We start from the raw sequence: 17,332 nt of genomic DNA on the forward strand, positions 1-17,332 counted from the left end.
TGCACAACTCTTGTGCCAAATCAGTGGGAGGAGAATGAATGGCAACACACAATGTTTCATAACAGATTTAATAGCTCATTTGATAATTATCAAACCTGTTATGAAATCTTAAATGTTTCACCTCCTGTTTCCCCTTTAAAATACACAGTCAAGCCACTTTACAGTATATCCTGTGAAGTGCTTTGAGTCTTCTCGATGACGTGATAAGCTTCTACATTAATGCAAAGATTGTTATTATTATTTATTATTGTAAGTAACAGGTCAATCAGCATCTGAAAGAAAAAGAGGGCAGATAGTCTTAGCGGGAAATCAGCACAGACATAATGGGCGAATTAGAGTTAGCACAGACATGATGGTCTGAGTAACCTTCCATATAATAATACTCCCTACATTTGATAATGACATCTTTCATAATGGAAGGTTGTCTCAAAGAGCTTCACAGGATTTACTGGAACATATAACGACTGTATTTTGTCACAAAGGAATGTCCCATTAACAGTGCTGTAAATACTACGAAAGGGTAAATCGCTGGACAAAGTGCTCCATTGGAACAAAGTACATTTTGGATGTTCTGTTGAAGAGTCACATCCAAAATGTTAATGTGCATCTCTCTGATCAACCTGCGATGAACTTCCAGAATGCGGGAGTTTCCTTTTTACCTCGACATTGCGACCTGGGGTCTGGAAGTCCATCTAGTCTTAGTCTGCGAGACCATTTAGTCTTAAAATTTAAGGTTGCATCAAATTATCGAAAATTCTTAAATTTAGTCTGTTTTTTTTCCACAGCTCTTAAGAAGCTCCAGGTTCCAAATTAACACTGAATTTAAGAATTTTTCTACAATTTTGCACAATCTTTAATGTTAAGGTATATATAACACAATTTTACATTTATACATTTGGGTCACATAACTTAGTGAGGGCAAAAGTATAATTTACATCAGCTAAAGTAACTTACTAATTCCTTATCTTATCATTGTGAACTTGAAAAGTTTCATTCCATGGGAAAAAAATGTAAAAGTTGTTGCTTTCTTAACATTGATTTTTTTATGCACCAACTAAATTTAGAGTCTGATAAAAAAACACACACAAAATGATTTCAATTGGAAAATAGCGGCGGGTAGCCTTCAGATAAACCCAGAAAGTAGAGCAAATAGACTATACTGATCTGAGGCAAAATGAAGCAGGATCAAATACTCAATGGGTAGAGACGTTAGCAAGCATGAAATGAGACGTTCTGTAGGCTGACTGTAGTTTCAAATATAAAGATCCAAAATTCCACAACTACCACTTTAATTATTCATTCAAGAGTGTTAACTCCTCCATTCTCCTGCCACCTGAGATCCCTTTTAAAAACATACATTTTTGCCAATTTCCCCCACTCCCCCCAGTAAGTGTTTGACACCTTTTTCCTTCTGTTGAGGTACAGTTTCACACACACTATTTGCTCTCCTGTATCTCACTCAAGTGGCCATTATTGACAATATGTATTGGCAGCCTATTGGACACTGGGGGACATCTACAGCAGGGTTTGTTAGGCAGCGAGTGATCAGGAGCAGCAACCCTGATCAATGTTTCTCCCTCTTTACTTGGAGTGCTGACGCTGACTCTAGTCACTTTACCACTACCCATATCAACTCGTTCAACTCACACTTGGAACCTCTGCAACTCAGAAAATTCATTTATCAACGAACTTTGTTGACTTCTTAGTTACAAAGTGCACAATTGCACACATTTCTAGTTCTGTCAACTTGGAAGAAGCTACAATCAGAATCTCTCTCTCTCACACACAAACATATTATGCTATATAAATATATATATGTGTATGTGTTTCTGTGTAAAATATACATTTTAAGCAGGAACTTTTCCACATAATGCCATTAAAGCAGCTCTGCAATCCACTGAACATAATCCACAAAATATAATGGACCCAGAGGGGAGGGCAGGGAATCAACACCTTCTAAGAAGATGAATACACCTATACCTACTAAGAATGGGTAAGATGAGATCTAAAAATGGCCAAGGTTGTCTATCCTTTTGACTGTACAACCCAACACGACCATGCAGCACAAAGCACATATCATACAAAATAAAAATCCATAAAAATACAAGAACGAATTGGCAATTCCATGACAAATAATAAACTGCACACTCACCCCCTGTTTGATAATAGAATAAACCACCTCAGACCACTGACGTCGCTAACGCACTGCATTACTGCCTCTGGGATATTAGATCAACCATTAAATTCTTTCAGGAATGCTTAGTCAAACATGCAACATCTCTATTTACCAGTGGATCAAAACTGCAACAGTGTCAAATACATTTACATGACCACCTGAGAGTACTTCACTGCTCCAGATTCTGTGAGGACACCCACATTGGGATATTCAGTTCATCCCTAGAGTCACAAATGGCCTATGAAAGTTTTACTCGGAGGTGGAATAAACTAAGTGTTCTGAAGCTCTGCACTCTCTAGTCAGTTTATACCACACAATATCATGTCAATGTTTAATATAATATCTTCCCACCCTATGATCTTGGAAGCAAAGGCTTGGTTTGTTTCAAATTGATATTTTTCCCTTCAAAAATGTTTTTAAACAAAGACAAGTTAACAATTAAATTAGCAAATTTTCTGGAGAACATAGGAACGAATGGGTGAAAATTCTTTGAGGCTGTTCTGTCGTTTTGTTAGATAATGACAGATCTTTTACTGCTAATTCCTTGCCTTTTATCCATATCCCTTGATATCCAAGTATCCATCTTATCTCCCTTTTAAACATCCCAAATGATTCTCCATTGGAAGGGAAAGAAGATGGGTTCTGGACACGGGGAACTTGCTGGATTGGACTCAGGAGTTGAAATAACTCTAGTTTAAATGTTATTTAAGTTAAATACTGTTCTCTATTAAATGATTTGCATCCCATCCCTCATCTCATATATGCATATGAATGGTATAAAGGACAATCAACAATTCTACCACGATTTTGGCATCACTGGAATCTTCAGTTAGCAGCACAATTTTCAGCTGAAGTCCTGTAAAGGTTGTCCTTTCAGTTAACATACAGAGCCACTTTGAAACAAAAATAAAATCCGGGTTTCCACTATAATTGATTTTAAACGGGTAAATTCAGGACAGTAGACTGATGAGCTACGTCGTGCTGACAAGACAAGAAAGCAAATCAACTGGAGGAGCAGAACCAAAGTTAAAGGCAACTGATTACAGTGTCACTGAGTTCCAATGCATAGACAATTTTTTTTACACACGCAACACAAAACATGGGGAATATATTGATTTATATACATATAAGCAAGGTGCAATTCGAAGTATAGAATAACCCTGTGCTGATTCTTGAATGGCTGTTAAGGACTGAGTAACTAAATGATGCTTCCTTAAAATGCTACAGCTTACCGTTGCCTCATTGTCAGTTTGCTCTTCTTGAAAATACTTGCTCTGCACTGTGCCATACATAATTTACAAAAAAATTACAATGTTCAGAAGCAAGAAGATTAGAAAGCTGTCTCATTTGATTAAGTTACACTTCTTTTAAAAAGGTGGATCCTTATTAAAAGGAATAAAGAAGAAACAGCTCGAATGTAAGTAATATTGTGCAAACTTGTGATTTTAAAAAGTGGCATTTTTTTCTTTTTTTCTTAGGTATTTCATTCTTTAGTAGTTTAGGTGCTTTGAATATATAAACATCGGAGTCTTGGCTTCCTACGAGATCCATTATTTGATTGTCTTGTGCATTCAAAGTTCTTAATGTGTAAGTTTTGCTATGCAGTGTTTAGTAGGCAACTGGATGTCTTAGCTATTAATGTGCAAAGGCATTTAGCTTGGGTACAAAGAAATGGCTTTTTCGCCATAAAAATAATCAGTTATTAACCAATTGTTCGAAGGCCAAACCCATTTAACTTTTAGGAGAATATTTTTCTTTCAAAAGGAGCATATAGTATTTACTCATCGATCCCTCTCATTCCAGGCAATTTCTAACAATTTCTCGTTTCAACACCTTTCCTCCTTTCCACCCTCCTCATCCTCCCTAACCTCTTCCAAGATTAAATGTGCCATAATAATAATAATATAATAGGAAACTCAAGATAATGCAAATAGCTATAGAATCATCATAGCAGGTGGGTGCAAGTTGATTTGTGTTCTTTGCCAACTTATCATGCAAACCAAGGATGCCTTAATTTATTGATCAACATAACACTGACAGATTAATACTGATCATTGAAAACTCCTGCCTGGGGTCTGGATTCCATCTAGAAAGTATTGGTAGATGGGGGTGGAGGTTAGCTAGTCTGTTTCTATGAAGCCTGCAGCATCCATAACAAGAAAGTTGCAAGTCTTTCATATGGTTAGTGCTCCGAGACTCGAAGTGCGCTATACAAATGCAAGTTGTTGTTCGTATGGTTCTTATCATGGAGTTGGAGCCAGCAGCATCTCTCAGATACCCTCTACATTACTGTTAATGGTGGACACAATCATAGGGACAGTCATATTTTATAATGTGTATTTATCAATTTATCCCCAGTTTAAAGGAATAGAGCTGCAGAAAGTACAGTTTCATTCCCAGGCTGTTAACATGATCAGCCAGTGTGTTAGCAACATGTTCAGCAGCAGGGACTCTGAACTTGGGGAATCATTTATGGAAATTGGGCTGAAGGATAAGTTTTAGAGAAACTCTGAATTATTTGAAAACTTTTTAGCTTCACGAACAAAAGCTTAAAATATTAACACTTTAGTGATAGCCAAAAAGTAAAAAATATATTAAACAAGAGGCTTTAACTCTCTGTAGGTGTCGGAATTCATAAACATTGTAGGAATTAGATTTAGCACCAAATATAGGCTGTTTAAAATGTCCAATAAAGATGGGTTCAGGAAAGCCAGCCCTCTGAGAAAGGTTTGTGGACCTGAAATGTTGACTCACTTTCCTTTCTCCATAAATGCTGCCTGACCTGCTGAGTGTTTCCAGTGACTTTTGTTTTTGTTTCAGATTTCCAGCATCTGCAGTATTCTGCATTTTATTTATTCTATTACTTTAGGTGGTGTGAGACATCATGTCAGTGGTGGAAATCTTTTTATTTTATTTGATACAAATTATTTACCTAAAGCCCAGCAAACCCTCATTTTATTGTGCATTCATTAAAGTGCAGGGGACTGCCACAGTGGGTCAGTATCAGGCCACCCAGGTCAGGTATTGATAGAGTAAAGTAGTGTAATACAATAATGTACCTTAACTCAAATCCCAGAAGAACACTACTCTAGTGTGAACATTTTGTACCCCACTTATTCTTTTGGTCAAATTGTGGGCAGGTTCTCGCTGTTGCTGCTTAAACTTGGTATTTGACAAATGCAACCAATGACCAAAAAATAAAGTTTCAACTGTTAGCTGGTTGGGAATCCAGGACCCAGAGGTGAATGGATACAATACAAAAATTTTATTTGGTTAGTAACCTAATGCAATTTTCCTATGTTAATTGTGTATGTGAATTGCCGGTTTATTTGAGCATGTTGTACGTAAAACAAGCATCGCTCGCGATCCTTGGTAAAGCACCATTATGAGACTACTGAATAGTAAGGCTATACTTCTCAGATATTGAAGAGGGATGGCTTAGAGCTGTCATTGTTCTCCGAGCCCACAGATGTGTGCCAAACGAAATTAAGACTTTACTTCGCTTTTCACCTTACAAATACGTTTTGAAATTATCCTTCAGATAAAAAAATCAAATTGGTTTGGCCTTACACTACAGTGACTAAGATCCATGCAAGGGAAAATTCATACGACACCTGGTGTTTGGAGTTCCTGACACAAACAATATTCTACCATACTGTACATTTGGAAACTAACAACCACACACACTCCACAAAATAAGCAAGAATGTGTACAAAAAGCTACGTCCACAAAATCACTAGTACCCGCATTAATGGAATGTTTCCAACCATATCTAGGAAAAAGGTACCCTATGAAGTGCAATGAAGCATTGTTCAGTAGTGCTAACGTAGTTCACAGACAGCCAAGCTGCTCATACTCCCATTTCTAATCTTCAAAGACTTCCAGGAATAAAGGAGGGAAAAGTTCTGTCGGGCATTCCACCTTCATATGAAGAAAGCGGCTTGCGTGGCAGGCTCCAATCATTCGCAGGTCGGTCACCTTCATCAGTAGTTTTGGCCAAAAGTGAGTAACGTTATTATGTTTGCGATAATTAATGTAGTGTTCAAATGCAAGAAGAAAGGACTCTTGGTTTTTTTCTATCTTTTCTATATTGGTAAGGCCAGGTCGATCTACACAGGAAAAAAAAAGAGCCAGTGTTACTTAAATCAAACCCATAAAACCAAATTTAACATGTTAAAATAAGAACAGCCTGTTCTTTGTCAAATATCAGGCCAGAAACTGTAATACAATTTGCATTTATATAGCACTCTTCGCAGGGTAATATCTTAGAGCACAATACAAAGACAGGGTTGGATGCTGAGCATGGGAGAGGGGAGAAGGGAGGTGGCCATAAATCTGGTCAAAGAGATATGTATTAAGGTGGAACTTAAAGTTAGCTAGCGAGAGAGTGAGATAAAGGGGTAGGAGGGAGGGAGTTCTGGAGTTTAAGGGTACAGAATCTAAAGGCTCAGCAGCTGATAGTGGCGTCAAGAGAGCATGGGATGAACAGCAAGTGATAATATTAATAAACTTAGAAAACAAATTCTGTTGCTGCAGAGAGCTGAGAAAGTGGTACTCAATGATAAGTGTACGTGGTATCATAATGTTTTTTGTTGGCAGCAATGCATCAGTTTATCAGTTGTATTATATAACAGATAAAAGTACATTTGCAGAAAGTAAAATGTTCAAATCTGCAAATCCGACCGTATTAAGCAATGGGAGGATTTCGTTCTACAACAACAACTTGCATAGCATCCTTCATGTGGGGTAGTGTCCCAGAGCTTTTGACAGTGATGGAGTACGACTCCGAATTGGCGGGAGGTGACGATCAAAGAAAAAGTCTTTCAGGCACAACATGAAGATGAGAAGGATGGGCACGGCAGGGTTCTAAACAAAGCATGAATGCCTAAACCAGGTTTTGCTCTTCCTCGTGTTACAGCGCTATTGTGTGCTTATGTTTGGGTGTCTGAATCATTCTGCAGTTATCACTAAAGAGTAGGTGACATACTCCCAAACTTTTAGCAATGCCCCTTCTGAACTGGAGCTTCGAGAGGTGCAAGCCAAGAGGGTAAATAATGACTGCCATAATATTTTACAATTCTATGATTAAGAATGTAGGGCAAATGCTGAAAATCTGGTTGCTAACAGCAGGGTGTTTGCTTTGAGACATAAAACAAAACCGTGTTCAGAGCTGTGTAATCTGTAAGGTCAGATAAATCAGACAACATTCAGTTCAGCATTAACATTTTCATTAACATTCAGACGAATTTGGCAGGATTTCCCAATCTAGTCGTGCCTTGTCAAAGATGTGATGCTGAACGGAATTTTCATCCATGTAGATTTGAAGGAATTAGTTTGAACTTTGTTTACTGTTTGTTTGTAATGTTCAGCCATTAAGTAAGAAAACAATCAGAATGCAAAGCCAACTCCAAGGTTCTTACAGGAGCATGTGGATTAGTGGAAGGTTTAATGAGCGACTGCTGGCAACTGAACAAATTACTGTAATTACAGATATAAACACTAGATAAGTAGGTAGCTTTAATTTCCTGGGAGGGATCAAAACAAAGCTTAGTTCGATAAAAAAGCAACAAAGCTCTTTTTCTGAAGGCGTTGGTATACAGTTCTATGGATGTCCTCAAGTGCTGACCATTCTTCAATGTGTTAGGCTAGACACTGAGTACTGACAGGCTTTGTGACTGTAGGAACATCACATCTCAACCCACTCTCTGTCCACTCTCAACACCCACTTTGCAACAGGTGTCAATAATAGTAATCAGCAACCTGGCTCATTCTTATCCCCTCGCTGGCCCATGGGGATTAAAGCAAGCTGTTGTACCCCTACTGTATCCTGGCTGAAATATTCCAACTCAGCACAGCTCAAGGATCAAACCGGAGATCTTCCTGAGGTATGGCTCAGTTCCACACTGCAGTGAATTAATCATTATTACAATGTCAACATAATCTTTAAAGACGAGGAGGCCCAGATCTTACATGATAGTATGGAACTACATGCCACTGAAGAGTGGGAGATGAAAGAGATCAGCAAATTACAGTCGCTGGTGTCAATGCTTGGGCCAAGTGAGTGAGATTAATCTCGATGTTGATGCGGAGGCTAAGGGCATGGGCACTGCTCAATGCTGTTACTAACAAATGATGTGCTGCATGAAGTGACAATTCCTGACAACCAAGAAACACTTGGAGGATACGACCCATTCAAAAGGCAAATATTCATGACACATTCTCTCGGAACAGTGAACTTTTATTTGGTACCAAATACCAGCAAAGGTATTTAGATGTCAACCAACTTCAAGCACGTTTTGGTGAAATTAGGAACATAACTCCCACAGAACCTGGATAGCTTCTCCCCAATCTTGAGAATGAGTGCTGAACATGACTGAGTTGGATTCTTTAGGAAGCAGCATGGTACAAGCACATTCTGAACCACCCTGTGATCTGAATCTCTTTGTCTTGGTTTCTCAGCTTCAGTTACACATTATAGAATTTAGCACTGCCATCTTTTCTTCTAAGATTACTTAGGTGTTGAACAGGTTGAAAATCATTCTCTTATAGAAAGCCCAATACTACAATCCCCTTGCTACATGTGCATGTATGTTGCAAATTTGAGGGACATTGACAATAAAAGCTGGGAACATGTAAAAAGTGTTTATGATGTGAGACAGATGCAATGTCTGGAGCAAAACAGCCTGTGTTGGCTGTTAATCTTAAACAGATGACGAAATAGTGGAAGGAACTATAAATAAATACTATGGGCTTGTAGATGTTTATTGGGATTGCAAATTTTAGTCTCACAATCTGTGAAAAAGAGTTCTATGTTTTACAATTCAATACAAATTTAAATTTATATAGTTCCTTTCACGTCAGGAGGACATCCCAAGGCACTGATCTCTCAAGATTTAGGAAGGCTTTGATGTTCTGTAGTCAGAATAGAAACCACATCATGTGATAAAAGGCTTTGCAATAGGAATAAGTGTAACATGTTTTGAAATGACATTTGTTTGAGATCCTTTATAGATTAACAAGCAATTAGTTCAAAAAAATCTTGCATTTAAAAAAAAACTCTTTGAAAACAAAAAAAAGGAGAGTGGCTTGAAAGAAAGTCTCTCTTTATCTTAGAAGAAACACTGTATTTGGATTCGAATCACAGTTACCAAATTAAATCAGGTAATTTATACCAAAGTATAGTAGACACCAGATTCTTGTTTTATACTATTTATCATAAACATTGCAATAGCGCCTTATCATGTCATCAAGATGTCACACAGCAAAATCCCAGCCATGAAATGAATGGACCATTTTTGTTGTGTTCCACCAGGTAACTTGTTAATTTTATTTTATACGTGTTGGAAACTTGGATATTTAGTTATTCTGTTAATTGATGAACCAAAGTTTGTTCTAATTTAGATTTGTGTTTGCTTTTCATTTCAGTGAATGTCAATTGAGGAAGAAAAGTGATATCTTTGTGATTCAATGAAAATTCTGTGTAGTTTCATTATCTGGCTAGGGGCTGGTCAATCTGAGTAGATGGCTGACGTTAAGCAATAGCTAAAAAAAACCCAGAGGGTAAGTTCATAATAATAATCCTTGCATTTGGATATAGCGCCTTATCACGTCTTCCAGACGTCTCAAAGCGCTTCACACAGTATACTGTAAAGTGAATTCACTATATGTTTTGTAGTTGAAAAAAGGTGGCACGCAGTGCCAACATTTGGCCATCTATGAGAGACAGAGGTGAACACTGCAACCTAAAATAGCGACGGCATGTCGATCAAAACAAGTTGCTTTTTCGCCAGTAGCAAGAATACTTGTGCAAATGTCAAACTGTGCATCTGATTGAGCAGTTTTATACTCTGCAATGGTCCTTCCTGCAGCATCATCTGAATCTGCTATGAACAAAACTGATGTAGAAAGCTATTGCATTGTATGAACTCTCACCCTATAGAGACAGCACTTACATTAGTCAGATGATGGTATGCAATGCACCTACAGTGCAAAATAACCCCAGTTAAACCACACTTAGACGGACAAATGGGGGGGGGAGAGATCTGGTGAGCCAGAATTCCTGGCTAAGTGTAATTACAACGCCGGTACCAGCATTGTAAATGCCAATACCATCATTGCAATTGTTTGAATCCCGCAAGGTAAGCAGAATGCATCCATCCAAAAAGAGAGTGTGCATTCCATCTTGCGAATAAACTATCTTCTGTTCATGCGAATCAAACATTCTGAGTCAGAGATGATATCCCTAGCCACTGAGAAGGCTTTTTAGCATGGCCTTGGGGTATGCTAGGAGAATTTTAGCAGTCGGGAGTTTACACGACGTGTGGAAATTGTTTCAGGTCTGGTTTGAATTCTGGAGATCTTGAGTCCGTTAAAGCATGGGGTTACTTTGTTCAAAAACTTTGTGTATGTGACCATTTCAGAAATAAACTAGTAGTAATCATCAGTGCACAGTAGTTTCTTTTTCATTCACATTGTTCTTAATTACTCTGCATCTCATGCACCTTGGCCAGCCATGCAGGCAGGCAACCCAGCTTGAAGCCTCTGCCAATGGTTATGAGCTGTGCACCAAGAGGTGTACAACAGTAGACTGTAGGAACAATCCAATTCGCTTGCTCTCCTTTCTGGGAAGCCCCAGGCTATATCATGGAGTGATGATGCAAGTTTGAAATACATTCCAAATCTTTGAAGGTTATAATTTTCCCCACAGACTCACGGTAAGGTATTGTTCCACAGGTGTTAGTTAGCTTTCTGAACAACGACACTGCATGTCGGCAAATCTTATTTGATTGGGGCAGGGTAATTGGTAAGACAAGGGGAGTTATGGCCAAGCCTGACACTCGTACACAGGCGCTATTCAATGGAATCACAGAAACACAATGAAGCATCCCTCTATTTCCCTGGGAGAGACAAGCTAACCAGAACAAATCAGGGGCCTGCTTGTTCTATAGGATTTATTACTACACCACATGGAGCTCTTACCTACCATTGGGGGAGCAAAAACTACAGTTTTAAAATGTATCTACTAACTGAGGAGTCCTGTAGCTTAGTGGTTAAAGAGCTCGCCTCGGAAGCGAGAGGGCCCGGATTTGATTCCTGGGAAGGGAGAAACGTTGGGCAAGTTTCCTTACTCCACACCCCTCTGTTTACCCAGCAGCAAGTAGGCACCCGGTTGTTAGTCGATTGACGGATTGCTTTTCCAGGGGTAATAATTCCTCCATACAATATATACATATATATTTTGGTCACTCAATTCATGAGTGTTTGTGGGAAACTGCTGTACGCAATTGGCCACCACGTTTTGCGGCTGCCACGTTTTGCCCACAAAATAGTCAATTCACTTTAAAGTATATCCTATGAAGCACTTTGAGACGTCTTGAAGACATGATAAGGCGTGATATCAAATGCAAGCATTATTATTATCATTTGTCAAAATGTTAAGATTGCCATAAAGCAAATACTTTGAACTCAGAATGTCTAAACATTCTTTACAGCTTTTCAAAGTAAATAACACTTCAAAATTCTTGTGTTGTTTCTAATTTTAAAAATTCCAAACAAGAATACTTAAGCACATTTTAATTCTTTGCATCCTTCTCTCGAGAAATCCAAATGAAAACTTTCTTGTGATTTAAAAGAAAAGATTACTGTAAATACAACAACAACAACAACAACAACAAGATTCCATTTATAGAGCGCCTTTCATGTCGGGAGGACGTCACACAAATCACACAAGTTCAAGTTGATTAATGGATTGAGACATTCAAAGCAAATTACTTTATACGATCACATCTATAGACATTAGCAATCTAGAAGATCAGGAATGTATAACTTGTATTGCTAGTCTGTATGAATAGAATGAACCCTTAGCCCACCCACAGTCTGAGAAATTGGTGCGTGGTGCAACCAGAGTGGTTTTAAAGCACTACCTTTGTGGAGTCCTGTAGCTCAGTGGTTAGAGCACTCGCTTTTGCAAGTGAGAGACCTGAGTTCAATTCCAGGCAGAGGGCAAAAAGTTGGGCAAGTTTCCTTACTCCACACAGAGCCTAATAATAATCCCTCCAAAACCAAAAACAATAATAAATTGGTCATTTTCAATCTACGACTGTTTGTGGGACATTGCTGTGCGCAATTGGCTGCCGCGTTCGCCCACAAATATACAGTCAATTCACTTTACAGTGTGTTCTGTGAAGCGCTTTGGGACATCCTCCCGACGTGAAAAGCGCTATATCAAATGCAAGGATTATTATTATTATTATTATTATTATTATCTAAGAAAAGACATTGTACCTGAAGACATCAAAAGCACAGCCTGGAGTAGAGCGACTTCACTGTCGTCCAAATTGAATGCAGACAGAGATATTCCTAGATCAAAGATTGCATCAGACACTACGCCAAGGCCTCCATTTTTTAGCTGTTCTCTCTTCACAGCTATCTCGCCATTTAGCGTTAAAGTCTCACTCTCAGGGTCATAGCGGACTGCTGCCCTGAGGGACATGATTTCCATACAGCAGCCCTTCAGAAGGATTATCTGGTCTTCACATGGCAGCTAGAAAACCAGCAGGAAGGAATCAGTGAACACCTTCAAACAATAGCTCTCGAGAAGCAACATGATTAATCATGATGCACTATTAATGTGTGAGTACGTGCACATTGTGTGTACAAAGAGAAAATTAAAGTAAATCGTCTGAATACACAAAACAATTAAGGGAGACATTGAGCTACATGTCGCCATATGTATACACCTGTAGTGAACATTGAGCAAGTGTTTGTATAATTAGTCACAAGGAAAACGATCTAAACACATGTTTTGGATGATAAAGAAAATCACTTTTCCTTGCTCCTTCACTCCCTATATTACAATCTCAAAAATTGTGACTTAAATCAAAATTCTCAAATCGCTCTCCACCCCCCACCCCCACACCCATTCATCCCATCTTGGTGACCCTATTGTTTTCGGAAATGGCGGCGAGATGTTCATCTTACGCGAAAGACCCCATGTAAGTGCAAGTTGTTGTGCTATTCATATGATGAGAGAAAGGACTGATTATTTATTTTCCTGTGCCCATCTCCTGAAGATAATCCCAATTTATAAACAAATATTGTACAAAGAACGAAGGAGAAGATAAGTATTTAATATTTTACATTTTCTACACATCTATTAGAACTATACCAAATCATGTAACTTGTTGTGCACGAACTTCCTGCAGTTGAATATTGACAAGTTAGAAGCCATTCACCTTGACCCCCGTCAATGTCTTCGCTCCTGCGATTCTGACCTCCTCAACCGCCCCGGCCTCTCACTATGACTTATCAAACGTGTGTAATTTACTCGTAAGGATCAATACCCAGCTGTCGTTCCTCCCCACATCCGGTTCCTGACCAGAACTGCTTTCCTCCATCTCTGTCACATTGCCTGCCTCCGACCGTACCTCACATTCAACACAGCCAAAACCCTCGTCAACGCTTTCGCCACCTCACGCCTCGACTAATCCATTGCCCTCTTCACTGGTCTCCCCAGTTCCACTATCCACCAAACAACTAATTCAAAACTCTGCCGCCTGTACACTCTAAACTCCAAACCCCTATCACACCAATCCTTACCAGGCTCCACTAGCTCCCTATTATAGCATGGATCAACTTCAAGAGCCTCACACGCATCTACAAATCCCTTCTCCCCAGGCACTTCCCTAACTCTCTGACCTGCTTATACTCCACAACACCACCCGCTGCACTGCTTGGCTGGCTCCGGCCTCCTGGTTGTGCCTTGTCCCCTCCTTTCCATAATCGGTGGCCTTGATTTCAGCCATTACGCTCCAAGCTTTGGAACTCACCTCGCTCCAGTTCGGCGCAAGGCTACACCACTGCTAAGCGCTCTGAGATGCTCCCCTGCGTGAAGGGTGCTATTTAAACACTAACTCTGGTTGGTGTAGACTGATTTTTCCCTGACTCCCCCGTGCCCGCTACAATATCTGAGGCTCACATTCATGACGTTAATTAAAAACAAACATTTTGATGTGAAAGCAATCTAAAACAACCCACTTTTTGATCCTTGCATTACACTGTGATTGGTGTAAGCTTGAAGTTCCATGTGATAGCTTCAGCTCTGATTACCCCAAACACTGCATTCTTTGCTGGGTCCTCTACAACCTTCCAGAGAAGCAGGGTCCATCAGAGAAGCACGGCCCGTCAGAGACAAACAATTCAAAAGGAGGAAATGGAATCCTACCTCACAGAACATTGGTAGCTTTTTGGCAAAATCCACCACCCTTGTAATTGCAGGTGTAATGATTTTTGTAAACTCGCTGAAGGCTTCCAGGTCAACTTTGCTCCCTTCGGGTGCATTAACTATTGGTGCTTGTCCAATATCCTCAGACTGGAAATGAAAAACGGTATATGACAAGCTCAAAAGCTGTTAAATGAAATGTCTTTTTTGGTATTTCATATCTTTATTATAAATAATAATAAACTGAGAAAGGACCTTCGTTTAACATTTCATCAGAAATGCAGCACTTCTAACATTGCAGTGCTCCCCTAGAACTGGCACTAAACTGTGTGAATTTCAAGTCCCATTGAGGGGTTTGAACCCACAACCTTAAAATTTATAGGTGAGAGTGCTATGGACTGACCCAGGTTGATACCTGGGCATAACACTATTGGGATCATTGTATGATGTGTTAAACAATGAATAGAGCAGACCCTGTAACACTAATAATAATAATCCTTGCATTTGATAAAACACTTGATCATAAGTAGTAGCCAATTGCACACAGCAGTGTCCCAGAAACAGTCGTGGATTCAGTGACCACATTTTTGGGGGGTCACTCCTTCGGATCAGCTAAACTTAGTTTAGACTGAAGATCAATCCTGGGACCTTCCACTTTGTTTGGCTCAATTTCACTCCAGGAAAAGGGTTTGTGAGCCGACAGACAAAATAAAAGCAAAGAAGCATTCTTTCAAATTTCAAACGCAGCGCAATGTTTATTACTTTGTTCTTGGTTTATGAAATAGTTTTTAGAAAGGAAACACAGCCAAGAACATGACTAAATAAAGTAAATGGGTTTAGTTTTCACTTGCCTTACAAAGGCTTACCAGAAATTTACGCTTCTGCTTCCAATGATTTCCTTGGGCGTTGGTTGCCATATGCGCCTCTGTTACAACTCTAATAAGTTCCCACTCCTCTTGTGAAGGCTCGGGTTTGGTTACAAGGTGTTTTATCACTTCTTCTCGGCGCCTCTTTTCTCGGTTTTCCTCTATTAGCTTGCGTTTTGCTAACCGTTTGCCATCATCCAGCACCACTATTGCACAAAGACACAAACACAAAGGACAACTGTTTTACTTCTGCATTTCTAGATCAGTTCTTTCCTACAGTTGTTGCTGCATTTAACCAAATGAGAAAGTAATTGCTAAAAGTTCCTCAACAAATATCGTGGTTTTGAACCTAGCATTTATTCTCAAACCTTTGATTTTCAAAATAGACACAAATAAAAAAAATAAATACCACAATTCATGTAGCTTTGTGATGACGTGACATTTGGGATCCGTAAAATTCCATCTCTTGTTATAGCGAGGCATGATAGACGGTTTTACTGTGCGTGGGAGGATGTCAAAATGTCTGATTTTCGGGTCAGTGGGTCGCCACAACATCATTTCCTGTTTTCTGTGTGTGCGCAAAGTGGGAAGTGATGTTGACAGTGACCTGATGAGCCAGAAGCTTGTTATTTTTGTGCCCCCCAAATTAACCGCAACATGTGAAAGAGGCGCATGTGAACACTAATGAATGAGGGATTGTGTTATGTTTTTATAATTAGGGAAAGAACCTGTTCCAATGATGCTGTTATTCAGTTTATTCCAAATACATTGGATTCTCAATATAATGTAGTGTTTGGGGTCCATAAAATCCCATCCCCTATTGTTGCAAGGTGCAATAGTCATTTTCACTGTGTATACACGCAGCTGGCCAGCTTGTTCACTGTCTGCTGGCTGGTTCACCTTCAAGATCCTTTCATTCGTTTTAAAATCACTTCCTTCCCTCGCACCTCCCTATCTATCCAACCTGCTTACCCCCCACTCCACCACCTGTTGGCTCTGCTTGGCTGGCTCCAGCCTCCTGTTTGTCCCTCGTGTCCTCCGTTCCACCATTGGTGGTCGTGCCTTCAGCCACAACACCCCGAAACTTTGGAACCCCCTCCCTCAATCCCTCCTCCTTGCCTCCTCCCTTCCCACCTTCAAATCATATCTAAAGACCTTCCTTTTTGATCGTGCTTACGGTCATCTCCCCCCTCCCTCTTCCCCTGGCTCGTTGACAAACTGTGAAGTGTTCCGTGACACTAAACCATGTTAACCATGTGAACATGTGAAGGGCGCTATATAAATGCAAGTTGTTGTTCCTGCGCTAAATGAAAAAAAATGCTTCTGGGCATCATTTCCTGAATGCTGCAGTCAACGATGTGGGGCTAGCACCCACAGCTTTCTGACTCAGAGGTGAAAGTGCTACAAACTGAGCCAGGCTGACACACAAAAAGAAAGTGCAGTGAATGGGTTCCATAATCCAACCATGTTTGAGCCAAACTCGTACTGTGAAGAGATGCCTTATAATGTGGCTGTACTATACAATGTTCTTGTGAACAGCCTGCACACAAAGAGCAGTAATGGTCTGAAGCAAACGGCAGAGTAAGAGATCACAAAGAGTGATGGGGCTAAAAAACAGAAGTATCTGAAAGATCAATGTGAATATAGCTTACAATCAGTCGCCATGCCAACTGTGATGCACTTTTTAAACCGGCATTCTTGACATTGATTTCTAGTCACTTTGTCAATGATACATTTTCCTTCATATTTACAGCTGTAGGATGGATGAAGATTTTTCTGTATTGTTCTCCTGAAAAAGCCCTAGAAACCAGGAATAAGAACAACATGTTTTTTTAGGCCACCTTATGTTACATTGTAATATTTAAATTAAATACTTAGGGAATGCTTAGATTAACACAGGGAAATACCAACAGTGGCACTCAATATAAGGTTGGAGTCCATTAAAATCCCAACCCACTTTATAACTGGGCCACTAAAGCTGGTTGTCAGTCCTACATTCACTGTGCATGCACACAGCTAGCCAGCTAAACTCCCGAGTGCTGGCTCGTTCCCACACCTAACCATGTCTGA

General features: G+C 39.6%; 1 protein-coding gene across 2 annotated transcripts in view; it reads right to left on the bottom strand.

Annotated features, from left to right (window-relative positions):
* Positions 1–5,461: 5,461 nt before the first annotated feature.
* Positions 5,462–17,332, bottom strand: part of thrb (thyroid hormone receptor beta) — a 113,425-nt gene continuing 101,554 nt past the window's right edge. For both annotated transcript variants that reach the window (XM_007895492.2, XM_007895491.2), the window contains 5 exons: positions 16,915–17,062; positions 15,263–15,468; positions 14,400–14,546; positions 12,461–12,719; positions 5,462–6,285 (listed from right to left, as the gene is read on the bottom strand). In XM_007895492.2, the coding sequence (XP_007893683.1) occupies positions 6,041–6,285; positions 12,461–12,719; positions 14,400–14,546; positions 15,263–15,468; positions 16,915–17,062 (1,005 nt within the window). In that variant the 3' untranslated portion in view covers positions 5,462–6,040. The remainder of the gene's footprint in view (positions 6,286–12,460; positions 12,720–14,399; positions 14,547–15,262; positions 15,469–16,914; positions 17,063–17,332) is intronic.

This window comes from Callorhinchus milii, unplaced genomic scaffold (genome assembly GCF_018977255.1).
Source record: "Callorhinchus milii isolate IMCB2004 unplaced genomic scaffold, IMCB_Cmil_1.0 Scaffold2, whole genome shotgun sequence".
Classification (NCBI taxonomy): Eukaryota; Metazoa; Chordata; class Chondrichthyes; order Chimaeriformes; family Callorhinchidae; genus Callorhinchus; species Callorhinchus milii.